General features: G+C 45.1%; 1 protein-coding gene across 3 annotated transcripts; it reads right to left on the reverse strand.

Moving 5' to 3' along the window:
* Positions 1-128: 128 nt before the first annotated feature.
* pik3c2a (phosphatidylinositol-4-phosphate 3-kinase, catalytic subunit type 2 alpha) lies at positions 129-27,951 on the reverse strand. Of its 3 annotated transcripts, none has more exons than XM_062462083.1 (34): positions 27,856-27,920; positions 24,655-24,739; positions 23,297-24,542; positions 18,783-18,883; positions 17,820-17,980; positions 13,958-14,078; positions 13,684-13,795; positions 13,126-13,205; positions 12,944-13,007; positions 12,543-12,689; positions 12,388-12,415; positions 12,001-12,241; positions 10,626-10,748; positions 10,328-10,495; positions 9,976-10,084; positions 9,653-9,795; positions 8,684-8,872; positions 7,204-7,297; positions 6,963-7,057; positions 6,705-6,885; positions 6,496-6,600; positions 5,684-5,776; positions 5,227-5,356; positions 4,993-5,129; positions 4,718-4,887; positions 4,390-4,546; positions 3,634-3,743; positions 3,119-3,326; positions 2,636-2,760; positions 2,247-2,364; positions 2,077-2,158; positions 1,855-1,964; positions 1,625-1,750; positions 129-1,529 (listed from the first exon to the last, which is right to left on the reverse strand). In XM_062462083.1, exons 3-34 carry the CDS (start codon positions 24,452-24,454, stop codon positions 1,347-1,349), a joined length of 5,169 nt encoding a protein of 1,722 aa, XP_062318067.1. In that variant the 5' UTR covers positions 24,455-24,542; positions 24,655-24,739; positions 27,856-27,920; the 3' UTR covers positions 129-1,346. The 3 variants fall into 3 exon arrangements, with proteins under 3 accessions (XP_062318067.1, XP_062318068.1, XP_062318070.1); XM_062462084.1 differs by having other exon boundaries at positions 24,655-24,782; positions 27,856-27,890; XM_062462086.1 differs by lacking the exon at positions 24,655-24,739 and having other exon boundaries at positions 27,856-27,951.
* Positions 27,952-27,995: the final 44 nt, after the last annotated feature.

Genomic DNA, 27,995 nt, shown 5'->3' on the forward strand with positions numbered 1-27,995 from the left:
GTCCATCCTTGTCCATTGGGTCAGAAAGTGCATGAATGTGACATGTATAGACTGGTTTAGCTATATTAATTTCTATTTATGCCTGTTTTTGCAACATTATTATAAAACAGCACACAGAGACACAAAAACCTTGTTCAAAAAAACATTTAATTCGCTTGAGGAAAAGTATTACAGTACACACTGATCCATTCAGGTTAAGTCACCAATTAAGAATAAATAACTGGTCAGGTTATTACGAACTCAGATTGTTTGTCTTTTTACAGTCACTAAAACAGTGGATCAAGTCACTATTCATAATGTGTGAGTGATGCATATCATTGTCCTTCTTGACATTCTCTTTAAAACCCATACAAATTCTTTCTTTATTTAGATTGATAGTTAGCCGAGAAGCAGTAGCACATCTCTGGAGTTCATTCCCTTTTTTGTTGACAGCTTGAGATCATGAAGTTCTCAGATCAGCTTGCTGTATCCCACAGTCACTGAACTGATTTGTAGTTATTACCAGGTAGAGTTAAGACCAGTATTAAAAGGCAACTTTGTCATATGCTATGAAATTCACAGGCAAGAGTGTAGGTGATACAAATCTCTAAAAAGTGTGCTGTGAAAAGACTCAAGTAGAATAACATTGAAAAAACTTGGTAGTGTGCACTAGTTCACCATTCTACAACACCTCATTCTGGTCCACTATCAGACTTGTACTGGAAGAACAGCTGACATCTCTTCACATAATATCAATTTTCATTTGAGTTGGGATATCCCAAAATTCATAAACTATATTGCAATACTAAGTGGAGCAAAGATGGATGTGAGCCCAAACAAGGCTCCCTATTCAGTTCTTCTGATGGGACAGTGGTTTGCCACCATGTTTTGGCACATGATTGGGAAACTTAAGGTCAGGTATTTTTTTCTTTTCATAGGTGGTTTTCAGAACACTCACTGCTATCTTGACTTCCTGGTTTAGTAGTAAACCCAGAAGCTTTCTATGTTTCTAAGTAGAAAAAGTAAAATGTAAAAAAAAATTAGCCCCTTTTTAAAAAATAAACTTGTCAGTCTGTATATACTCTTCTGAAAGTAAGCCATTTTGGTCCTCTAATTTCAAAATGTACAAAACATTACAGCTCTCTGTTATAGTTTAAGAACAGAAAAATAAGTGGAGACTGTTTTACACAGAAACAACCTTGATTAGTGAAACGGACAGAGAGAGAGAAGGAGGGAGACTGTGAGGATTAAGGTGAGGCTAGAAGGGAGTGGAGTTTTGAAGCTCATCTGGCCAGATCCGTTGTCCACATACGGGTGTGCTGGGAGTGCTCAGAGACACAATAGCCGTAGATGTTCCCAAGTGGAGTCTAGAAGTAGGGGACGGCGGTCAGCTTGTACCACTTGACCGTCTCCTTGGTGAGGTCAAAGTCTTTGACTTTGAGCGTGACGCCGCCCAGGTAGCAGTTCTCTCTCAGAGACTCTGCACTGAGCACGCTCAGTTGGAGCTCCCGCAGACCCAGCGACTCCTTGCTGTAGCCGCTGTACACCAGCTGCGGAGGAGAAAGTAAGCATCAGCAACTAGAGAGACACAGACACAATCAGCACACCTACCTACTTATGTACCCACATACGTTCTCTTACTTACCATTTCATTGAAGGTGGGATTCCTTGTCTTTCTGGAGATCTTTGTCTTGCGTTTGGAAGTCTTGTGTGGGTCTGGAAGCAGGTAGGTCTTCACATAGGGGTTAGGGTCCGTTCCATCTTCAGCGACCTAGGTGAAGATGGACAGAAGAACATATCAACGTAGTAAATGGAGTGGGGTTTAATACAATCGGGTAGTGATGAGGGACTGACGACAGGGGTAGCCCTTCTCACCAGGTCTTTAATGTGCATGACCATGATGAAGAGAGTGCTGTTCCTGTAGGACACGGACAGCTTCACCTCCCCTTCCACTCTCCCTGAGGTGGGACTCAATGGTGGTGGCTCTATTGGAAAAGATACATAAAAGACTAAGATAAGTACAAGGGATGAGACAAATTAAACAAGGATTTCCCTTATAGTTTGGTGGGGATTCAAACCGATGAGCGAGTGACTTGCCTAGTGCTTTGGGCGTGGCTTCGAACCCTTCCGTTTTGTCATCTCTCGCAATGGGATGAAAGAATGTGTATATGAGGTCACACTGGAAGGGAAGAATGAGGTTCAAAGTGAGATGTCAACATTGCTGAGATTTATGGCCTGTGTGTGTGTGTGTGTTAATTATTGGTCACCTGGGTGACCTCTGTGGAGCTCCTCATTAGGTTGTGGACATAGCTGTTGAGTTCCACCTTCCTCTTGGAAGCCACATCCTTGATATGAGTGCGGCCCAGCACCATCTTATTCGGGAACCTGCAAAAGACAGGGTTGGGGAGGACTTGTAACCAAGAAAGGTTGACTTTCTTAAATAAACATTACTACTTGTTATTTCAAAGTTAAGAATTGTAATGACATTTAAGAATACTGTATGTGCAGTCAGAGTGTACATTATATTTAAATTTCCTCGAGACCAAAACAGTATTTGCCGACGTAATGGAGTATTTTGAGATTTCACTGTTGGGAGTTCCCACAGAGAACCACGACAGAGGCAGAGAGATGTGAACCAGAGACGGTTGGGTCGTACCCTGGCAGCTTCCAAAGAGGGAAGAGGATGGACAGCTTGTTGTGGAGCTCCTGGAACTCGTCGAAAGTGCGGAAGACGAACTGGGGCTCACCCTGGCCCTCCCTCAAGATCCTCACCACATAGGTCTGAAGCAGGAGGACAGGAACGCAGCATGAGTGGAGAGGGCAAAGAGGCGAGGGGTGGGGGGGAAAAACCACCCCAAACATATTTGAAGCCATAAAAATCCATTAACCAGCCTCATACAGTATATGGGCTTATTATCTTTTCAGAACCCTGCCCTCCTGCAAGTTTGTTTACTTCCAGAATTTAATTAGGTTGTTTGGTATTTGAACACAGTGACATCAGTGTTATGTCTCATGAAACATAATTAACCTACAAGAATAATTGGTGATGTTTTCCACATAATAAGGACACGTTGTTAGCCTAGCTAGCCCTTGTTCTACATGTACAATTGAAAGCACAAGCTGAGGTGTGAGCACTGACGTAATGCTTGTCAGGGTTGTATCTCTTCTGAAAGGAGAAGATGCAGGCGTCACGGATGCGCCCTTCCTGCTTGAGAGTGTAGGTCTTAGGCGAGAAGGATAGTATGGGCTCGTCATTGGACGGCAGTCCAGAAAAACGCAGCTGGGCCAGGTTGTGGATGAAGAAGTTGAACTTTGTGGCCATGCTGCCCAAACTGGACTCTATCAACCTGGGGATTGGGGGAATGGAGAGAAGAAAAATGAGAGAGATAGGGGGAGAAGAGCAAGTAATAAAGATGGATGTAGAGATGAGAATGCCAAGAAAACAAAGTTGTATGGTTCAGTACCTCAGCAGTTTGGCACAGTGCAAAACACTGGCTGTTGACCAGACTTTCAAACAATATGTTGTACTTATTCTGAAAACAAGCCCTTAGCAGACTATCAAATGACAACTTTGTTGTTGTAACATGATATACTGTCTCTCTGCTTTCTTTTTTCCATAGTTTTTCTGCCCCCTGTTGGTGACTGAGGTAGTACCTTGTGAAGAAGATAGTGGCTTCGGCATCTGTGGTCTGTGGCTGAAGAGCGTCATACACGTACTTGAGGTCCTGAGAGCCTGTCAGCTCTGGTAGGCCTGACTGTGTCATCTGATATGCACAGACAGACACATTATCAACAGATACTGCATATAGGTTGATATTATCAACCTCACAGCACTTACTAGTTTATGATGTAGAACATATTTTCAGGAAATACAAACCTAGTTCGTAGCCCACCCCATACAACAGCTATGTGTGTACTCGGAAAGTGTCTGACAGTAAAATTGGGCCATAAACCTGAATGATTTAAGGAGCTGTACACACTGCTAGAGTAAGCTCAAGGAACCCCTCGGCATACAGAGAGGCCATTTACTATCATGGCTCAACAAAAGGACATTTCCAGGGCAACACCAAAGCATCTGCTATCCTGGTTATTTAAATGTAACTGAATAAGGGGCTTTACTGGGCCACAATCATCAGGCAGAACATGAGAACACTGTACAGCTGGATGCCAGACAGCAGTCTTTATTCAATCTCTTTTTCTTTTTTTTTACTTCTTCCATTATGGCAGTACAACATGTTGTGTTAAAATACCACCACACAAGGAAACTCTGTGGGGTCACAGAGTGATAGGTAGGATGTAAGATAGAGAGAAAGACAGACATAGGACGAAAGACTGAGTCATAAAAGAAAATGGAGGGAAAATGGGAGAAGATGGAAGGAGGAAGGAGGAAGGCATTGACTGGGGTCTCACCAGAGAGAGGAGGTTGAGGAAGAGGCCCGAGTGTTTCCTGATAAGATTGTAGGCCTGGGAGCACAAGTCTATGAACAGCTGGAAGCGGCTGGTAGGCCTCTCCCCCCCGTTAATGACGTACGCCATGTCTGAGGTCAGCACGAAAGGAGCGCGGTCCCTGGGAGCAAGAGAACAACGGCAAGAGAAAAGGGAGAAAAAGGTGTCACCTTGTTTCGCCAAAGCATGTAACAGTTGAAGACTTGCTCACACAACACGCACGCACACACGCGCACGCTCGCTCACACAACTCCCCCAACCCCACATCCATACGCGGAGACAGAAAACGCACCTCTTGAAACTGCCGAACATCTGGGCGTGTCCCAGGAACTTGCCAAAGTCGATGTGGAACATGTGGCCGGTGGATCGCAGCATGATGTTGTCGTTGTGGCGGTCGCAGATGCCCAGCACATAGGTGGCCACACAGCAGCCTGCGCAAGAGTAGATGAAGTTCTCGGACGCCTGGTGGGACCAGAGAGAAAGGGCAGGTTTGTCGTTCAGTACCATACTCAGTCTTCCAGAGGCTGTGCTCACTGTCGTCTGGTCCTAAAGGCTTCACGCTGGCACCTTTTCGTACTCGTCCTCGGCAGGGTTGTATTTGCGGAGCCACTCGGCCAGAGGCTTGTCTTTGAAGGAGCCTGTCACGCCGTACTCCACCTGAATCTTTCTAAGCGTGTCTGATGACGGCACCAGCTCCACCATACCTGAAACACACACACAAATAAAGGAATACTTGAAGAATATAAGTCCTATATTTTGGTGTGATGCGAGTGTGTGGGTGTGAGTCAGTGTATGGGTCACCTTTGTCTTTGCCAGTGGAGATGCATTTGAAGTTGACAATGCGGAGGTCCAGTCCTTCCTGTAGCCATATACGGTCCATGATCTTTATCATCTGCAGGGCCAGCATGTCTTGTCTCAGGTCTTCTCCCACCTGATAAGACACATACAAATGATATTTGTAATTTATTAACAGCCCTCTGCTGCATTTGTCAACCGCCATGATTAATTTGTGCCACTTGGTGGCGCAGTATAAATTTGGAGACCCAAAGCAAACCATAAACAGATGTAGGCTATGCAACCCCAATGATTATATCAATTGAGACATGACACATGATGAAAGACAGCTCCTTCAACAAAAGACTGCCACAAAAACAAATCAGATCACAAATAACCAATTGTATAACTAGTAAACTAGTTCTATCCACACACACAGTCTGTCTGGCTAAGTTCTGGGGTGTGTCTTTCCCAAGACGCCCACCTTGAACATGACGTTGATCTCCTCTCCCAGGGGGTCAGCGTTCACCAGTGCCAACCTCAGGGGCACGGCGTTGGAGTTGAAGAAGGAGCAGGACTGTTTACACACGCGCGTGCGCGCACACACACACACACACGCAGAGGGGGTGAGAGAAAGCTTGTGGTTAGTTACACAAGTCTTAGCCCTGGAGTACTGGCCTGCTTTTGAGAGACAAAGGCAGGATTCTAGTGATTGGGCCAAGAGAGCCTGATCTTGAGAGATCGGGGTCAGATCCACATACACACGCACGCACACACACACACACACACACAGCTGGAGGAAACATTGCGGAACTGTGCTGATGGAGCAGAATGCTCCCACAGAAAGAGACAGGAGGAAAAGTTGCAAGCCAGGACAGGGAGGAACATTTCCACATTCCTACACATTCTTCCAAGGTAAACCTGTCCAACTGTAAATGCACCAGTCCTCTAGGTGGAGGGGATTTGTACTTGACTATACTTGGTACATCACTACAACACCTGAGGTTGTTTTATGGAGTTTAATGGTACAATCTCTTCATACAACTTAAAATGGGGCAGAATATTTTTTATATTTTGAGTGTTTTGTAACAAAAGTCTACGATGTGGTGGGATTCCTGATTATTACAAAGATAGAAGTTCTACACAGTCAGCTTAATTTCAGCCATCGGCCATATTAGCTTCCAGTGTAAAACCACAGTTGTGTGCAACAGTGATATGGCTTTAGTGTTCGGGCCGAGGATGAATTGTGGTCGTTTATGGTTGACTCAAGTGTGTGGGTTGTTGATGGAGGCCCACCTTCATGTTGAGCTCTTTGGCCACCAGGCTGGGGCTGAGGGGCAGTCTGCAACTGTTCCTCTGGAAGAACGACTGGACCCTCTCCAGACCCTCCTGGAGCACCACCTGAACACCCATTTTGATAGGTACTTCAGAAGGTGCCCACGTATGGCAAACACAATAAATACACATATATTCCTCCACCTTCTCCTCCCCACATCCCTCCGCACCTGTCGCGCTGACCCCCCAGCCTGCCGGACCTTCTCGGCCAGCGCCCCTAACAAGGTGACCAGGCTGGTCTGCTTGTTCAGCTCCTCCCTGAGCCCCGCCCCGCACAGGTTCAGCAGCGCCCCCAGCACCTGGTCGTAGCGCCGGCCGAAGGCAGGGTCTTGCACTGCGTCCCTAAGCAGCCTGGAGGAGAACCAGGAGAATTAACAAGACCAGTTCAAGCTCTGCCGTACATCAGCTTGTGAGCTACAGAGACGTACCAGTAGAGATAGTGGGCAATGTTGATGTTGCCTTGGGCCCGGGACAGCAGGAACAGCACCAGGGCGTTGTTCAGGTGACACTCAAACTTTAATGCCTGCAGACCAATAACAAGAGGTAAAAGAGGGTCCTTATAGGTGACTCAAGTTTGGGGCACTGCAGGTGAGTGTTAAGTGTGTTTCAAGGTTCTTGATGTTTCAGTCGTGATACAACCTCGGATGTGTATGTGTGTGGATTGTTTACCTGCACTAACTGAGGGAGGTAGTCGGCTAGTTCATCATCACTGCTGGACTCAATCCAACTGACCGCTACTCTCCGCACCTCAGTGTCGGCAAACCTACAGGTGAAGGAGGAAAGGGTACAGTGTTATGTACAGTGTGTTTGTGTGTGTGTGCAGGGCTCGAAATTAACGTTGTCCCGTCGTCCCGGGGAAGATGAAGAAGATGTCTGGGACAGTTCAACACAGACTAGATGTCTGGGACACTGGGACAGTTCAACACAGACTAGATGTCTGGGACACTGGGACAGTTCAACACAGACTAGATGTCTGGGACACTGGGACAGTTCAACACAGACTAGATGTCTGGGACACTGGGACAATTCAACACAGACTAGATGTCTGGGACACTGGGATAATTCAACACAGACTAGATGTCTGGAACAGTTCAACACAGACTAGATGTCTGGGACAGTTCAACACAGACTAGATGTCTGAGACAGTTCAACACAGACTAACTGTCTGGGACAGTTCAACACAGACTAAATTTCTGGGACAGTTCAACACAAACTAGATGTCTGGGACAGTTCAACACAGACTAAATGTCACAAAATGACACTTTTTTCCAACCTTTCGAAAAATATCTTTCAAACCTTTAAAAACATTTCGAAACCTTTTTCAAACCTTTAGAAACGTTTTTTTCCCCTCACACATTGAAAGTAGAGGAGAGAGGAGAGGGGAGAGGATAACAGAGAAGCCTAAAACAAAGTAGAGTAAAGCAGAGCACAATAGCGTTTAGTAGAGTCCTCATCAAGTACTCATCAATGATTAGAAATGTTTTTTTCTAAACATTTTTAAAACCTTTAGAAACGTTTTTACAACAACCACAACAAGAATTGGGTTAGCCCCACCATGAAACAAGCAAGAAATGTGTGTATTATATTGTGTATGTATTCACATTGATATAAACACATTGATTTGAGCCCCACAACTGTATGGATTACTTAAATAGTGTTGCAAATAACCTAGACCCATGTCAGAATGTCAAAACCACAATAATGTACATTTTGGGACAGGTCAAGTTCAGTTTGGGATGGTTAATTTTGCACTTTGGTATGGTACTGGGACAGTGAGGAAAACCTGACATAAGGCAGTGGTGTTCCCTACATATGATCAAAACTGAGTAATGATTTACTTTTTAGAGAGTTCAATAGGTTTATGCTTGGTAAACGATGTCAAGTATAATATGGTATATTATATTGGGTACAGCCCAGAACACGTGACAACTTCCAACAACCAATCTCTCACTGCCACTGCTAACCCTGTTCTCTCTTATACACAGCTGTGCTCTGTCCACACACCCCAACAGCCCAGGACATCTACATCATCTAGCTTCAGAACATAGTTCTATTCAAGGGCCAAATACTGACCTATGTTACGTGAGCCTGTGCACGCTCTGTGTGTGTGTGTGTGTGTGTGTGTGTGTGTGTGTGTGTTTGAACATACTTGGAGTCAAGCAGCTCCAGAGCAGAGACTGGGGTCAGGGGAGGCCAGTGGTGCAGGAGAGAGTGGATCTCTGTCATGCTGCCCCAGTCCCAGCTGGGGGCGCTAGCCAGCACCTTGGGCAGACTGGATATGTACTTCCCACAGTGGAGCCGCTGGTCCCACAGGAGCTGGCGGTCCGCTCGTGTCAACCTAGGAGCGGAGGAGGAGGAGAGGGAGGTGGAAGTAGGGGGAGGGGGAGCAGGAAAAGGAGGAAGCGGAGAGAGGAGATAGAGAGAGGTCTCATATGATAAGGCTGTTGGAATGCAACATTCAAAACAGTCCAAATACATGTACATTTAGCTCAGCTTGATGGAGTATGTTGCTTGGGAAACTATGATTGTGGATTTATCTCCCAAAATACTCAACAAACAATCAACTAATTACACTAGTAACTATGCACTTAACCTAACCAGAACCAGAGGTATTCAACAAGACTTGAACTTGGGGTTTATTGATTGCTTGATGTCTGAAAAGCACCTAGGTCCTTTAAATAGAAGAGTGGTTGTTGACATTAAACAGAAAGTTGGATGTACTAATGTTTGTGACTGCTGGTGGTATGGTGAAGCTGATAATCTTCCACTGAACTCCACCTGTGCTTTGATAAGTAAACATCAGTGGTAGAATGTTGACCTAACTACGTCATGTTACTTTCTGTCCTGAGTCAGAGCATTGAGCAGGTTTTGGGATGAAATGCTTGACTTCCACATGGTTAATAAGGTTGCACTGCGGTTAAGATACCATTATTATTCTTTCATCGACTTGAACCACCAAAATACCATTACCGATTAAACTATACACTTCTGATACTTCTGATATCCCATCCACTACCAGGTGCCATGATAACGAGATAATCAGTGTTATTCACTTCACCTGTCGGTGGTCATAATGTTATGGTTAATCGGTGTATATGCGTGTGCTTGCGTGTCGTACCCAAAGGTCGAGGCTCGGCTGCAGAGCTTCTCAATTTTGCGCCGCAGGTCAGGGTCCAACTCCTCCAGGGTGTCCAGGTCTGGACAGGGGGTCTCTGGAGGCCCCACGTACAGCACATCCACCACCGGGCTAGGAAAGTCCACCTGAGGAGGAGTGGGAAGTGGGGAAGAACCAGTAACGCTGAGAAGTAGAAACATGTTGAGGTGGGGGATATTTGACATTTACCTCTCCTACTGTAAAACTGCAAATTCCCCCGGAAATCAATAAAGTGCTACTCACTCGACTCTCTAGAAAGCTCTGGCTTAGCTGTACACAGCATCTACCTGCAGTATGATCCTCTCAGCCAGGTTCTTCCTCCTGCCTGTGCTGGCTGCAGAAGAGCTCTCTGGAGACGTCCACAGACACAGCAGCTTAGTTCCCCTCGCCAGCACACTGGAACACATACAAACAAAGAATGTTGAACAACATTTTGCAGACATAGCTTACATCACTTACGTTCAAAAGGCACTAATGTGGCTTTTACAATCCACAGGCATTCACACACAGACCGACACTCATGCGCGAGCACTTACACAGACAAACCACCAACATTTATTAAGGCTGCAGTTACGCAATTAACAGACAACTAACAGACATAAACAACACAAACACACAGTAAAATGTGGTGTCCATTACCGTCTGAAATCAAACAGAGGCATGGAGACTCTGGCCAGCAGCTCTGGACCCTTGCGCTGCTTGTTGGAGTCGGGGGAGCTGCTGGCATTCTGGTTGAGGACCCCAAACAGGGAGAGACTCAGCATGGACTCCAAGGGCAGCAAGGCCACCGCAATGGGGAAGTTGATCCTACAGGAGACGGGGGAAGAGGGAGAGTGTGGCCGGGTGAGAGGATGGCGGGAGAGATACAGGGAAGGACAAAAAGTATCGCCTGAACTTGAGGTATAGTGTGATAAAGGAGCACGTGTGGTTCTCTTACAGTTCATCCCATTTGATGTGGTAGAAGAAACTTTTGTAGGTGCCCACTTTCTTGGATTGGACTGGTTTGAACAGGTTCCTGCCATTGTGTGTGAGGGCACACATCAGGTAGTACTTCTCATAGCTGCAGGAGAAAAGAGAGATCTATTGGAGCCCATGAAACTGAATTCCAAAGCAGGTTATGTTCAGTCGAATGAGCTCTCCCTAATTGCAAAGATTCAAATGCAATATGAGAGAAAGGACGTGGAAATGATGACAATGTCATTCAAAAAGATTTCACATTGATCAATACCAGCTGTTTGTATGGCACGCAGACGGAAATAAGTGCCGACAGTGACACACTGTCAACATAACTTCCAGTCAGTGTGATAGCCCGAACAGAGGACAGCACTGAAACCATGAGTCGGTGGACGATTACAGCCAGGCAGTATTTTTGGAAGCCAGTCTGGTTGTTGATTGAGGAACTGTTTTGGGAATTGCGAGAGACAAAATATTTTTTCGGAAGCTCTCTTTTTGGTACGGAAAACGTTCCGGTTGGCAAAAAATAGCTCTTGGCTGAAGCCCCCGCTTGGCAGGATCATAGGAAATAGTCTGTCAGTAACCAGTTCCTTGCTGGGTTCTTTAAGGGTCTACTAGGTCAACCATAAAATAACCATGAGTTCTGTCATGCACCACGGATGGGTACAAGACTGCGTCACTCCCCGGTCTCCCTTATGGGGCGAACGGTGTTCTGTGAGTGGAAACATTGGCAAGCTTATACTGCAGACACAGGAGATGATGTCTGGGGGTGGAAGTTGATACCGTGACGGACACGAGGAACAACACTGGAGACGCTCAAAAGGTTCAAGACAGTGGTGGAGAATCAGTGATTTGAGGAGTTGATGTCTACTTTCACCTCCCTCTAAATAAAGACTCCATCCTTTAAAACCGAATCCCTTTAACGTGTACTACAACCATACTAGAATCAATAGCAATAAAGTGTCAGAGTTCAAGGATGATACAGGAACAATTCAGGACCTACCACTAAAAAGGAGGTCACTTTTAAAAAGTTGTGGTGTAAACAAAGAGCTGACTGGATGAAATCTGGCAGAGTAACCTGACAGATAGCATAGACTGACACTCCAGTATTCTGGAACATTTCAGAACGGAGCTTTGTAAACTGCATATATAATGACAGCTAATTTGTACTACCTTTCCTTTTTGGACCACAAAGAATATATTGAAATGTCGAGAGAAGTGGGAGTAATGGGTAAAGTGGTCAACTCTAACAAATACAATTGAAAGATTCATTAGGAGAATTGTCGTTTAGCTAACAATACTACCATGCCAGAGCAGTGTGTGTGTGTGTGTGTGGGGGGGGGGCACTAGATGCTCACCTGCTGACCCAGTTGGTGGGTATGCCATGCATGGCGAACAGCGTGAACTGCAGGTGGTCCGTGGTTCCCGACGCCTCCTTACTGCTCCGCTCTCCTGCTTGCTCCTTTGCCTCAGTGTTCTGGGTGGGGGAGGAGCTCACGGAGGAGGAGGGAGGGCAGAAGGAGCGCAGGTAGAGATTGGAGACGTCGTAGACGGCCTCGGTCAGCATGGCCATGCTCTCTTCTATGGGACTTAGGTGACCTGTAGGGGGGGGGGGGGGGGGGGGGGGGTGGGGGGGGGGGGGGGGGGGGGGGTTAAAGTAAACCAATACATTTCAAAAAGACAGTGGGTCTGTATGTGTGAACGTGCAATAGGTGTCGTATTTAAATAGTTCTTGTAGCAACTACCATTTGCAGAACCGCTTGTGGAGCCAGTCTGCAAGAGGGACATAAACAATTGTTCCATGAATCAGATCACTTCCCTTGGCAACTTTGATGAAAAAAAAAAAAAAGGAAATGTTGTTTCAAATTGAGCGAGACACAAAGAGAGCCATGTTATCCACCTCAGGAGAGCGAGTCCTGGGGAGGTTGACCGAGCGCTTGACTCTCTTGGCGGCCTCGGTGATGGCCTGGGTCTCCACCTCATCAAGGGCGCAGCACACGTTCTTCACCGTCTGCACCACCCTCTCCACGCTCTTATACTGAGCACTCTGAGGGGCACAGGGAGGTGTTTGAGTGTGTGTCCGTTTAAAGCACATGACCCTTTTTTTTGTTGTTGATCAGACTCCAGATTGTGTTAGAGGATGGAACAATGCCAGGCATTATGCACATGTGTCATTATTAGAGAGCATTTCTTCCAAGACTCTCAAGGTTTGCTACTATGTGTGAACCAAAACCCAACCAGCGGCACACATCTTAATGGTCTGGGATAATGCATCAAAGAGGACTGAGCTCCAAAACTTACCTCGTTCTGCAGACAGATGTTAACTTGATTGTGATAGCCTTCCAGATAGTCAGACAGACCTTGTCTGGAGAAGAGAGAGGAATTAAGAACATCAAGTTAAATCTAACCAATGAAGGCCGTCCCAACGACCACATTGGGTTCCAAAAAACTGGGGTTCTAGGAGGAGGGAGACGTGTTCCTACCTGGTGACGTTCTCCTTAAAGGGCCTCTCCACCTGGCCCAGGTACTTCTCCAGGTCCACAGCCGAGCTGTCGTCCTCCGCCTGGGTGTACAGAACACCAATGAGGTACTCTATGAGTCTGGTGTAGTATGATTGGGGTGAGGTATGTGTGGTCTATACTGTGGAATGGTAAATGCTCTAACTAGGCCATGTCCGTATCCCAGTGGCATATAACTGTAACATTTCCCTATATTGTGTGCAGCAGCAGTAGTGCTTCCATTCAAAATGCCCCAGAATGCACAAACAAGGTTTATTCCAGTAGACAGCTACCGGAATTACATCAATTACCTTTTACATCACTGTAGCCATGTGGGTCTACTGTAATTCAAGCATTGAATTTACCCCATGAAATATGATTACTTATTGACCCAGGTGTGTAGGACAAAATGGACAACTTCTCATCCAACAAATCCATACTATTGCTACTCAGAACATAAGATAATACCGTTTTGTAGGAATGGCTGTAAAATCTGTATTTCAACTAAATGAAGGATGTGTGTGTGTGATGGGGGGGTGTTACCGAGCGTGCCAGGTCCCTTCTCATGGTGCTCCGGGAGAGCAGCTGCAGTTTGATCTCAGTCTCCCACTTTCTGCAGTTCTGGACGTACTCGTGACTGCCCAGGCTGTGCTTACTGTAGGGAACAACAGGGGGCCACAGTCACAACAGGACAACTGGCGTACCAGGGCTTATCGAAAACATGAAGGTGCCAAAATCTGTGACTGTGTTCTACTGAATAGAAGTGGGTATTGGTGGTGGTGGTGCTATGCAGCATGTGTATGTGTCTTGAACTTACTTTTGCATGGCCTCCTCCTGGCCACAGACCTTGAGAACGTAGGTGCCTATGTCCACCTGGCTGAGGTCATCGTGGACCCAACACAGGGCCTGCATGATGAGCAGCTCCACCGGAGAACTCACTAGGGAAAGGGTGGAGGGACGGGTGGGGTTGTATAGGGATAGAAACATGTGCTAAATCAAGCCAACAGGCACACATACTGTACACACATAATTGCCCTTCCATACGGATTTGTGGCATGTGTCACAATGACACTTTCACAATTAAATGTTTTATTGTTATGCATCCACTAGCAATCCCTTTTCATAGTGATTAAAACTTTCACTCAGAACGCCTTCTCATAAGGACTTGTTTAATATATTTTTATCATCTGTCATGTTCCAGTTACAGATCTGGACTACACACAAATTCGTAGGGAATGTCAAGGATGACTAAATCTTTGTTAAATTCCTATACTGCGATAGAGACAAGAACACAACCACATGCCCAGATGTCAATTCAGCCTGAATTAGATTTACTGGATGTTTTTCATGGGGCTAAAAAGAGGGAATAAATTGGTCAATTAAAACTTATCAGGCCAGACACAGCTCAACTTGCCACAGAGCAACTAAACAAGTAATCTAATACTGATTTAATGTGGAAGAACTGAAATTTCGCTTTTTATTCTTTGCGTCATGAGATGAGGACATCAGAAACTTTATACTTTGGTTAAGACCTCTTATATTACAACATTTATTTTCTATATAATTACCATAATCACATTAAAATGGTTCACTACCAGATTTTATGGGGAATCTTGACCAAGGGTAGTACAATATTGTTTTGAGGATAGGGGAAATGTTTAGATATTTATGTAAATGTGAAACATTTCCTGTTAAGGCAATATTTGGCAATGATTGAAACCTGACACAAAACAGACTGTTTTGCAGGGGTCCTTGGCGGGGGCCCAACACACACACACACTTTCTCTAAAAGAGACCACCCCAAAATTCAGTAATAACAATCTCACAACTCACAGTGGAATGGACATTTATACTTGGTGCTAAGAGACATGGATGTAACCCCACACCTAAAAAGCTGTACATGTAGGCAAGTGTGTTTTTAACCTGGTTTTGACCCTGGCCCATTAGTAGGTGCTGTATACAACATGATAGGATGACCTTTTTAAGGATGCGAGCCCCCCCCCCCCCCCTATGTCCACCCCCCCCCCCAAAAAGAACAAATTCACACAAGGAACAGGAATGTTCTTAGGGTTCCGTCACACACAATCACACTGACACATACAGAGACACACAAACACAGTCGGGAAGTCTAAAAGCATAATGTCTATGAGTCGAATATTGGACTACATCTAGCAAAACAATGAGGCTAGGCAACATAGTACTGGAATACCGGTCAATGAGTGACACCGATACAAGGCTCACGTCCAACCAGCTGCCAGAAAGGTGCATGGTCCGGGCCGACCCTGGCAGGGTAAAGCAGAGCCCTCAGGTTATTGTTGAAATAGGAACAACAAAGGAGGAACGGGAAGTATTTACTTGCACAATTTCAATGCTTGTAAACCATTTCTGCTTTGCTGCTGCATGTCTATCAAGGGATCATCAGGACAGGGAGAGAAGGTGAAAACAAGAGACTTAGCAAAAAAAATCAAGCAGGAAAAAGACACACAAAAGGGAAGACAAAGTAAGAACATATTCAAGACTGATTTTTGTTTCATTTGATAGCAGAGGCCTTCCCAACTTAGTAGGTCCATGCCCGGGTCCTCCTCCATCACTCCCACAGCTACTTCCTGATGCCTGCTGCCAATAACCAGGATCTCCTCTCACTCCACACTAAGGTATGCTAGGAATCAGCTACCTCAAATTTGTGGCCCATTATGACGGGAAAAACTAGCAAAGAGCGAAAAAGAAAGGGAGGGAGGGAGAAAAGGGAGAGCAGGATATGGAAGCCAGCGGATTTCTGGTCTGGCTGTTAAGCAAGTCTGAGAGTAGATTAGTGTTGGCCGCCTGGAAGTGCATTCCCGTGTCATTTTTTTCCACACGTCACTGAGAGGAAGCAGAAACGCCGGTGGATGTGGGCCTGAGCGAGGCAGGGTGACATATTACAGGAGAGAGGGAAACGGAAATTGAATGAAGAACACAAAAAGAGACCATCAGAGTAAGAGAGAGTGAACTTCAATCTGGCCTTTCTCTCTCTCTCGTTCCATTTTTTGAGGAGAACTGAGGTTCATTGTTCCTGTGTGCAGATATACGACCTTGGCTTCTCCATTGTGGCCAATCTGGAGATCTAAACACAACAATCTAGGTCAGCAGAGCTGGGTAGAGACAAAGAAGTGAACCTGCAGGACACACAAGCCTGACTGCAGAGGAAAGTGGAGTGGAGAGTGACATTATTAATAAAAAGATGTGCGTATCTCTCAGTAAAAATGTACCTTGGCTTGACAAGAAAGTAGTATTTAAACCACTTTTTAATACTGTACGTATATTTATTTCATGTTTGAAATGGAAGAAATACAATGACTTTAAAAAGCATTACTGTGCTAGCATGACCACAGTCCCACAGCTAGAGCCCTCTGCAGGATTTTTAGGACCCAAAATGAGTGGTAGGGAAAAGCCATCTGAAGTTGGTCACAGTTTGGAAAATTGCACACAAAAGTTTGGTTGAGATAAGCTACAAGAACAGAGACTTAAGTCCAGAAGCCAGTAAAAAAAATGTGGTCACAAGGGGATGGGTGGACCAGAGGCCAAGAAAAAACATGGTCACAAACGGGAGGGTAGAGCCAGGGTCAGACAGACTGGCATTGGAGGGGCAACCCATGGAGGCGGGGCTTTGAGCCAGGGGTCAGCCAATAACAGTGTCCCCAGGGAGATGTCTGTGCAGAATTGGCCAATGGGGGACAAAAAACAGAGGACCTCTTTGCCCAAAACCACACACCCAGGGTTGGGGCACAACCTTCTTTTGTGAAGAGGGAACGTGGCATTCTTCCCACACCAACAAAAAAAAAAGGAAGAGGAGGGGGGGGGGCAGGCAATTCAGATATTTGTTCCCCTGTTGTCTCTTATCTGCAATCTCAACCAGTCTCAGAGGGGAAACGCCTGTCGTTTTTTCCAACTTCTCTACAGAGAAAGTGTAGATGCCAGAGACACATTCATTTTGATTATGAGCCAGATATGTTGGTAGCCTGGCTCTGCCCTCCTACGTACTTCCGCTCAATTTTGATTTTGCTTCTGTACTGCGTCTGGGCTTGAGGTATGTAAGTCAGATGTCTCCGGTTAACTTTCTACCTGTCCAATCAGCGAACGGAGGGAGTGGCTGAGAACGATGACGTTGATGTCATGCGCTAGTTTGTGTTGTAGTTCCGTAATGGCGGCGGAGAAAGATGCGAGCGAAGCCATCCGGTCCGTTGTGGCAACGCTGCCGAATATCCAGAAGTTAAAGCCGGAGCAAGAACAATCTTTGATCCCCACGGGGTTCGTTTTATTTTCCAGCTAGCTCCGTTAGTCGTGAAGGAGTTGGCTAAGGGGAACGCTAGCGATTGGTTATGGCAGATCCAGAGTGGCTCTGGGCAGATCCAATAGTTTTAAACTTCAACAGAGTGCCCGCCTTCAAGGACGTTAACGCTTGTCAATGGAGCGAGCCCAGACTCTCTGTACAAATGAAATGTACGAGATTGTGGTTAGGACCAGGCTAATATGTTGGTGGTGCCTGTAAAACATACACTTATATCCAGGAGGCTTGCCATTTTGATTCTTTAAGAGATGCTGGATAACGAAGGAGGGTTAGTAAGAACGTAGCACAACGTTCTCACGCGCACGCACAACATCCACATCCACCCGCACACACACTCCCACCCGGTCCTTACCGTCGCAGGTGAAGGTGACAGGCTCCTGGGAGTCGGAGATCTCGATGCAGACCTTGACGCTGCAGCCGTTGTCTCCGCCCCCATCTCTCTGGGGGATGACGGCGCTCAGCACGTACCCTGGGTTTGTCACCGGGTCGTCGTGAGGGAACCTGGACCTAAGTCTGGGAAGCAGCAACAGTACTGTCAGTTTGGACTCGATCCATATCAACCAACAGGCGGAATTCCTTTTACATACAAGTTTAGAACTGAGAAGATGGGACAGGTTTAAGCAAATGACTCTTTGTCCAACTAAACAGAGGGCATTGCTTAGGCCTGTCAAGTCCCCTCAGATCTTAGTCACATGGGGTTAAGGTTTTGTCAGTCTGCTTATGTCGTCATGTTTTCCCTCTTTGTCATTTCCGTGACTAGAATATCTGGTAATACGAGATAATTACAGTAATTACTATCGAAAATGATTACATCATAGGCAGTAGTAAACGAATCCTATAATATAATCATATAATTATCCAGGCATTTCCTTATGGGTTCCAATGTTCCACTATCATCCAAACATTTAGTTTTCTTTTGGAATACACTCAATCAGCCAATGCCTGCCTCTATGACTAAATAATATATATTCAGTCAAATGAAATGACAGATGGTAAGCCCTCTCTCTTCCATGCTTTATCAGAGTTTCTAGGTTATTAGTAGTCATGCTCTGTGAGGTTAAATTCTTTAGCATGCCAGAGTGTGACAGATAGGGTGGATCTGAGGCTCTCTGTCGCGGTTTATCATGCTATCCTGTCGGGGATAGATTCCCAGATTCCTCTAACAGCTTTATCATGCTCCACCCAAAGGGACAAAGCACAGACAGGGAACAACTCAACAGGCCATTTCAACATGTATGACTGTGCACAAACAACCGTATAGTTACAGACGCACTCATGATACTGTCGTATCACACATATGTACACACACTCTTACATTGCTACGTCTTCACAGAAGGCTACAACTTCAAGGTTTTGGGCTTCCTTTTCTTCCAGGGCGGTGCACTTGGTGAGTACTTTGTCAATTCCCTTATTGTGCTGGAAAACAATTGAGAAATGGTGAGCAGGCATGAACAGATCAGAGCAACAGGTCACGCAAAACATTCTCAAAGAAGAATTTCAGAAGTTGTCCAGAACATCCTTGATATTTAAAGTCAACATTTTACATGCTGAATGAGATTAATTAAGTTTTTGTTTTCCTACTTAAAGTTTGAATGGCTGAAGTGTTATGTTCTCAAGATGCATGCAAAAATTTGCTTTTTTATATAAAGACCTTAGAGCCATAACTCCTGCTAAGTGAATAAACATGTCAGTAAGGGCAAAGACTAGGGCCGATGTAACTCACACACCGGCACACTAGGACATGCCCCTGGGAACTGTGGATTCCTGGAGGCAGTGCACAAGCTGCCAGGAACTGACAGGAACACCTCACATTCTTCTAGGGTCTGACTACTGGGTCTAACAACGTGTTTCCTGTCCAATAGGAAATGACAAGTAAAAGTCCACTTCCTGATTCACACCGGGTCTGCAAAACTGCTCATTCATCCATTGGAACACAGCAACATCACTCAAAAGATAGATTTTGATTAGAATCTGTGGGAAACGGAGGGAAAAATGTCTGGTATGTTCTTATAAAAGGTCCGTCTACAAGTCCACAAAAGAAGTTTGTTATCTTCCATGTGATATCAGAAAAGCATCAGCTACTAGTGTCACAGTTCACAGATTTTCAGTCATTCAAACGTACACCAAGTCATTGAACCTTGACCTGGTACCTTGTGACTTCTGAGCTATGTTTGTATGAAAAATCATATATTTCTGGGCATTTTAATGTGTCATCTGAATTTGGAGCTGTCAACAATTTTAGATCATGGAGATGTATTTATGGGGGATAAACAGGTTTTGGCCTTGTAACATTAAGAGATCCAAATCTACCAATCAGCATGCAGTACAGGCTTGGCCAGAAGAAAGATCAGTCTCTCCGATAGGCCACCTGCATAACGCAACACAATGTCTTGGCAGGGTGAGACATCGAGCGTATTAGCTGCGTTTGTGTTCAATTCATGATGTTTGCTTTTGAAGAAACAATGAGGCGCTAATCCAAGAGAAAGATTGCTGACACACACGCAGTCCTAAAAGCAGTTTCACACACGCACAGTCACAGATTCAGCACACACACACAGTCCACAAGTCCAGACACCGGGCTGTACAGTTGGACAGTCCAGCCTTTGTTTCGTGTCCTGGGTCCTGACTGGTCCTTATTGGGCTAGAGTGTTACTGGTCCCTGAAGGGACGGGGCTGGCCCATGTGACCGGCTCACACACACCAACTAAATCATTCATCCTCTCTGCTACCATTTTATCAGCCTACTGTTCCGACTCTGATCTTTTCTTTAAAAGAGTCTCTGTCCATTACTGAGTTGGTCGCTAATGTCTCCCCGTACTGCACTGAAGTCAAAATTTGAAACCTAAGTAAAACTGTTATTCAAAGTTTCTCAATGATGTTGTGCATCACTTTACTTGAGTGTGTGCCCTTTTGACTAGATCTTGGCGATTATGCAGTATTAAGATTTAAGTTTGCTCTGATACCAGCTGGGACTAATGACTGTGAAAAATGTAACCCCCATGCAATCCCCACTTCCTATTTATAAACAAGAAGTTATTATTTCTCTACAGATTATAACTTCCACCAGGAACTTTGAACATTGTTATGAAGGTTTGTGGAACATTCTAGGTCTGGGAGGCCTCTAGATAAGAAATATCTAGGACTTCAAACAGTCAAGTCACATGCTCTCTACAGGACACTGCAAGTTATGGCCACTCCTCTTCCCATCTTCCCACAATACCCTTTCAGTTTGTTGTGACTAAACGTGGCAAGCGGCGAGACAAACACAGCTGTTTTAACAGGTGAGTCACTGAGTTTGCACAAGCACTGCATCGCCTATGTGCCCGCCTCTGCCACTTTGCAGCTTCCCTCTCATAAAAAGCACGGTCGGACACGTGGTTATAATTACGCCTTATAATTATCAGATGATTGCACTTAATGACCGTGATTTTCTGAAGTCTGCAGAGGTGTGAAAAGCTTGTTGAATTGTTGAGTGGAATGTGGAAAAGGTTGTCTCCAGCTCGGAGATCTCAGCTCTTTATGTGTGTGTGTGTTGAATATAGTGTGTGTGTGTGTGTGTAGGCTATATATAATATTATAGCCTATATATAATAATAGAAACTGTATACACACATACACCTTTCACATGGGCCTACATATGCTCATTTTAATACACTGACTCCCTGCCCAAAGACTGTGCAAAAATGTAGGCCATCTACAACAGGCATGCATAATGCCTGGCTGCACACAAAGACACATAACAAGTGTGCAAAACAGCGACAATGCATGCACGATGACAGGGCATAAAAATGTGACGATTTCTGAGAAGCGGTCCTCACTGCAGAGCAGATGCTGCTGTCCCTGGAGTCTGGGTCTAAGCCCGCTCCATGCTGGGTACTGGGTAGCCCTTTCAGCTTTTTGACGCAGACTGCTTGGGGAGTTGGCCTGACAAAATGTTGTGCTGTGAGGCATGACTGCTGGAGCAGAAAATGTTGTTTGTTTGACTATGATTATTTACAGGCCAACCGTGGTATTAGCTTGCGTAGGTAGTCACGCTTGACAGAACTGGACAGGAACATAGAGGAAAGAGGAAGAGAAAAGTTCCCTGAAAAAAAGCAGAGATATTTCAAAGTTCAAGATAATTTGTTTGGGTTTTATACGAAGGCTCAAATCCACCCTCTTTCGAAAACCCAATGCCAAGTGTTGGCAACAGTGGGTTTACCTACATCCGACCACTGAACATTCAGACTGTTAATCTCTGGGGTAGTGACAAAAACAAACAGCACTCTGGTTTGAGTGGTGTGGGTGGCACCGGATGGTGTCGATACGCTAGGGCTAGATGACATAAGGCAGGGACTAGGAGTGTCTGATGTCGGAGTCTGTACAGTAACTCTACACCGGCTTTGGGCCCTGCTGGTTAGGGGTGCTGGTTGGCCCGCTCACACATACACACACGCATAAGCCAGGCCTACGTGAGAACCATGTTGTCATGGCAACGTGAGTGGTGGCGCTGAGCCAGTCTGGGGCTTGTTAGATGAGTTGCTGGGGGGCACCAGGGAGTTGCATGGGCTTGCTCCTGCTTATACCAACCCTGCTCCTGGCAATCGGTCTGTTCAACTGGCAGGCAGGAAGCAGGCAGATAGTGTAGACAAAATAAACACGCTGATAAAAACCAGTTTGAGAATAGACTTACACTACTTACACATCTGCGATGTGTAGTGTATCTCCCTAGGCAGATTATATGCAACACAGTAGCCAGACCAGAACACACACATAACAGTCAGCCATCTATGCACAAAGATGACGCTTTTCCAGTCTTATAGGTACACGGGTATTTTAAGAGCCATTTGATACACATCGACGGTAGACACACATACCACAAACCAAGCGGTGACTACAAAGAATCCTGCTATAACCCTTTTGGTCTAGCGCAGCATTCAGCACTCCTCTCTCCACATCCCCAGGGCTTCCTAACGCGCACATAAATAACTGTGCGTTATTTAATGATGAAGACGTGAATCATCTAACTCCTCATCCTTCAGTCTGATTTGTGATGATACTGCATGGCCTTAATTAAGCCTGTGCTAGCTTAAAATGTAGAAACTCCTCTTTAAATCTTTAAAGGTGGAGAAACTGAAATGGACTGATCTGTCCCTGTGTTTTTCTGAGCCAAGGCTGATTGTTGTTTTGCTTCCTATTCAAGATTGTAGACAAACCGATGGTGTAAAAACCTTGTCTTGTGCATTCAAAATATTTTCAGCCTTCTGTGAGAAAAGGCTACATGGATTCTGGTCTGACACGAAGCTACATGATGAGACAGGCAGGATTTCTGCAATGTCACATGAGCACCCAATTACTAAAAGTAAAGCTGCATAGAGTCATGGCTGCATAGAGTCATGGCTGTATAGAGTCATGGCTGTATAGAGTCATGGCTGCATAGAGTTATTGTGCATTACATTAAGATACTGTAGTTTCCGATAAACTCTGCTCAGTACAGATGGATGCTTGGAGGCAACATGACAGTTATGGTATTCTGTGCCCTATCACAAATACAAGAAGGATGAGAACTCTTTAGTGAGAGTAACTTCTGTATCTTTTGCATCTGTCTTCTTCAAAGATAAAGCATTTCATAATTTAACACTAAGGTACGTTTTTATTGGGATCAGTACATATTTTATTACTATTGTATATGGTTTTATTGCACAAGAACAACCATAACTAGTGGTTTGGGCTATACTGACTTAGATGTGATGGTTAGGGTTAAGTTTTGCGTTCTGTGTCAGGACGTTTGTAAAACAAACGTTAGGAGAACTGTTTGATAAAGACATAGTGACCAATGATGTACAGTACCTGATTGTGTGGCTTGTGCTGGGATGACGTCCCTGGGATGTTGAGCGAGTGGCTCCTGGTGACGGCGGCCCCTGTCGATGCCCTCCGAGGCTGAGCGCGTGCCATGAGCTGCCCTTTCACCTCAGTGGGGGGGCTGCTGTTACCTACATTCTCAGGCTCGTCGAGCAGCACCGCATCCCAGGGGTCACTAGCGGGCCCTCCCACTTTTGTCACTGCACCCGCTGAGGCCTGAAGAGTTTCCTCACTCTCGGCCCTGCGCTTGTTGAGGGGGTCAAGATCCAGCCACTCAAATCGGTTGGTGCTCGGTAGATCGGTAGGTGGCGGGGGCGGGTTGGGTGCGAGGGAAACAGTGTTGGCGGGTGCCGAATCCAGGTCTGTGCTGGCCGACCTCCCGTTCTTCAAGTATTCCGAAGTGCTGGCGATCTTGTCAAAGAGTTTGGCCATCTCTGGTGTGACCGTGGGCTGCTGGAAGACCAAGGGCGCTGCCGCCTGGAGGGGAGCAAAGCCCATGAAGGAGGACTGCTGGACACTGATGTTGATGAAGGGAGGCATCGCCGGGGAGAAGCCATTCTGGAAGGAGCAAGAAGGCTTGGGGAAAGGAGCAGAGGGGAAGATGGGACCTTGTGGGTGGGACGGGGAGGACACGTTGGAGCTGGAAGGTGTGGAAAGCACGGGTGTCCATTGGCTGCTCTGGAAGGGGGAGGGGTTACAGACGTGCCCCCCTGGAAAGGAAGAGCTGAGGTTGAAGCCGAGCAGTGAGGAGGGGCGGGATGCCTTGCTGTTGGCCCCAAAGGTGTCGTCCAGAAGGAGCTTCTCCAGCTCCTCATTGGTCAGTTTGTTCACATCAATGTCATGGAACTTGTCCTTCTCTGCCCTCTTTTTAAACTCTGACTCTGGGAAGAAGATGAGGTCCTTCTCTGGTCTGCTGCTGGGAGGAGTGGGTCTGGGAGCAGCAGCAGCGGAAAGAGATTTAGTGGACGAGGGTTTGGTGGATGCCGAGGAGGAAGAAGATGTTGCTGCTGGTAGTGTGTGTCTCTTCTCCCGCTGCAGTCTTGCTAAGGCCTCCGTCTCCATGCGAAGGGCTTCCTCCTTATCCACAACCCCCTTCGGTTGGGGTACGTCCAGCTTAATCCCATTACCACTGGATATCTGGGCCATGGTGTCAGCTTGAGGATGCCATGTACCTGGAGCTTGAAGGTCTGCGTTGGTTGTCAAGATGCTGTACAAGAAGACCAGAATCAAACACCTGGGAGAAGATAGAAAAAGACTTCAGGTCAAAACTAAAACTGATGTAAAATCCAATAGTCTGCAGAAGAAGCAAAGGAAAAGAGAAAAGAAAAGAAAAAGATGGAAGTCACCTGTGAGACGTGAGGTGCAGAAGTGAGAAGGACAGACGTACGGTGGAAAAGAGGAAATTATGCCAGATTTACCTCTTTCCTTATTCTACAGGGAAAGGGAAAATGGGATTGGGCTTACATCAAATGATCTGTATGCAGAAAACACAACAGCTCCTTAAACTCACTTGACTTCCATTTTGGCTAATATTACAGCCAATTTTAAAGCTTGCCCAACACACATCCTGAGGTATCAACATCCATCAACAACAGATGGGAGAAATTGAAGGCTGTTTGAGTCACGCTGCCTCAAGAATTCATGACACCCCTATTTACAAAATGCCCCGTCAGGGTAAAGGCGAGTTCTTAAAACGCCTGTTAAAGTTTAGTGTTCCTGAATTGCACAGGGATTGTCACATGGGTTGCAGTAGCCCACAAATATTCACTATTCAGTACCAGCTATCCAGTATGAGCTTTCCAGTATGATCACAGTCAGTGTAGTGTAGTTCCTGGGACTTATTGATCAAGTTATTGATTGATAATTGGTCTGCTCACGCCTGTCAGTGGTATTGGAGTTAGAGCCGTAAATAAGGGCAACTAACTAGGTCTAACTCTATGCAATGTTCGGTGGTTAACACAGCAGCCAATAGGTTTCCTCAAAAGTTAGGTTGATGACAATCCAGTAGATGGAGATCTGTTATTTTCTGTGCTGCTGTCATTACTGGAAAAACCAATCGCCCACTACAGATGTGGAGCGAACAAGATCTGATGCCATAAGCTCTCACAAGTCTAGTTACTTCCACGTTGACAGAAAGAGCTCAATCATTCCAATAACTGTATTTGTCCTTCCAACTAGACTGAACCTAATTCAAAGGGGTCTTTCAGTGTAAAGAAATCATCCAGTATGGTCCTAGTAAAAAATATACTCATCAGACCAGCACCAATCATTGCAGGCTAATGCAAATTATCTACAGGCTTGTATACATGTAGGCCTACCCACTTCAAGATCCTCAAATAACTTATTGTTTTGTGTTTTCCAACTATTATCTGTAGCCAGTCACACAGAGTCTGACCTCCTTTTCTAAGGCTTCGCCAGTCTCTCCTGAGCTTCCCCTCCTATTGTGGGGACAAAGACTGGCTGTGCCTGGGCTCAAGCTAGCCTAGTGCTTTTGTGCGCTGAGGAATTTGGAGTGTAAGTCAGCCAGACGGGGTTCTCTGTTAGCATTGCGGGTGCTGCAACCAAAGCATGTCTTATCAGCTGTGCTAATATCGGAACCTAGGGAAACTGGAACTCTAGATATTGGCAGAGGCTTAGCTCAAACGTGTCTACTCAAAATACAGACACGCTTTGATAGGTTTTGAACAATCTTTAGGGAGGAGGTCAGATTGGTAGCTATGATAGTTTGCTCTATATTCATTCCTCTTATGGGTTATGGTGTTCAATATTGTTAAATGTGATCAACACAAGCCAAGTAGGTAAGCATTGTTGACAAATGTATATCAAAATGTGTGAAGTGGACATGTCCACTGACAACCTAGGCTATCACAAGAAAAAGTCAACTTAACCCTCTGAACAAAAAGGTCCTGCCCTCAAGACAGGCATGTTTTAAAAGTCCATATAAGGCAATACAATTGTTTTTATAAAGTCAACTTAGAGAAAATAAAAATGAATATTTTGTCCTCAGCAATCTGATTCTGTTCCCAAAAGAATGTTAGTTTCCCCTTCTTTAAGTATGTAGAAGACAGATAATAGGCTACTTGACTGTAAATCTCAAGTGGAAATGTAAGCTGGACTGGAATAATTTAAGGATGGTTCAAGCAAATGGGATGTTGAGTTCTCAGAGACCATTTGTTCACTCAAATTAACTTGAACTACTGTATTTTTCCCATGAATGATTTCCTAAATTAAACCACATTTAGGTGTATATCATGTACCAATATGCAACATTAACAAGCCACTGGACATCTGTTCAAAGTACAAAACAACATGTTTAAGACTGGAATAAGTAACCAGGTCATGTGTGCTTTGAATGGATGCACCTTGAGCAGTAGTGGCGGCTGCCAATCAAGTCAGTACATCAATATAATTTTACCCATGCAGATTTTCACCCAGGAATATTTACCTGGCCATTTAAACAGATTACCCAAACAAATGCAGTGCAGATAGATTCAAGCAAAACCAAAACCACACACAGGCCTACATACACTGATCCAATACCCAAAAGCAACTATATCCACACACATCTACTGTCTACACATTTTCAAAAGACTGCATTTTTATTGAGTGTGCAAAAGAGAAACTCGCTTGTTAAGAAAGTTAGAGGGACACATGAGCATTACCTGGTTCTTCAGTTGGTCAATACACGTTGGCTACTCGATGTGCAGTGGCATGCCTTCTAACGAAATAGCATTTTAATGACCCCTATCATTCTCGGACAGGCGTCAAAATACACAAACAATCTACAAGTATGCCTACTTCATAGTCAGAAATGAGCCATACGCCACACTTTCATCATAACAGCAAAATGGCATAAAAAAATACGAATTTCAATTTAACTGTTATGCTGCCCAGTCAGAAAATATTATTACATTAAAATTATTCCTAGCTTCCTTCAATCCTTAGTGCTGTTCACCAGACTCAAATTTCCCTTAAATAGCCTGTACAGTAGGGTACTTTAACAGTCAAAAATAAAATATTCCCTCAAACCAATGAATGTACCAAAATGACAGTTAACGTGTGCTGTCAAGTCAAAATTCCTAATTTCCTATTCACAAAATAGTAAGAAAAATGTTTAGGCACAAAGAACCAGCTAGCTAGTTGGATTTATGGAAGTTAATGGAACCAAGCAACTTGTAATCACTATGAAGGGAACGCAGAACTGTCACAGGAACACTTTACTAGCCTTATAGACAAAGTATGGCATGCGAAAACAAATAGGTTAATTCGACGTGGGTACAACGTGCATACATTCTGAGCTACTAGCCATCAAAATGTGTCTCTTGTCATACTTAGTCGTTCGAACTTTGCACAACAACACAGATTCAATTATTTAAAACACAGACACAGACCTGCCAAGTTGACAAAGTGAAACTCAAGAAGGAAAAAACTATTTAGACGCTTAATCAAGGCCTAAATGACCAGGACATATATCAGATTTCTAATGTTAAAGGTATTTCTAAACTTTTACATATGACTATCTGAAATTAACACATTTAATTTCATACCTTTTAGCGGTACGATAGTTGTAGCCATTTTCCTTCAGCAGCAATTTTTGTCCCTTAACTTGCGCAGACACAACGTCAGATCCTGTTGAGGTAGAACGTTTGTTATTTGGGCAAGGGTAAAATTGTGAAACAGCGACACC

The sequence above is a fragment of the Osmerus eperlanus genome, chromosome 5 (genome assembly GCF_963692335.1).
Source record: "Osmerus eperlanus chromosome 5, fOsmEpe2.1, whole genome shotgun sequence".
In the NCBI taxonomy this organism is placed as follows: Eukaryota; Metazoa; Chordata; class Actinopteri; order Osmeriformes; family Osmeridae; genus Osmerus; species Osmerus eperlanus.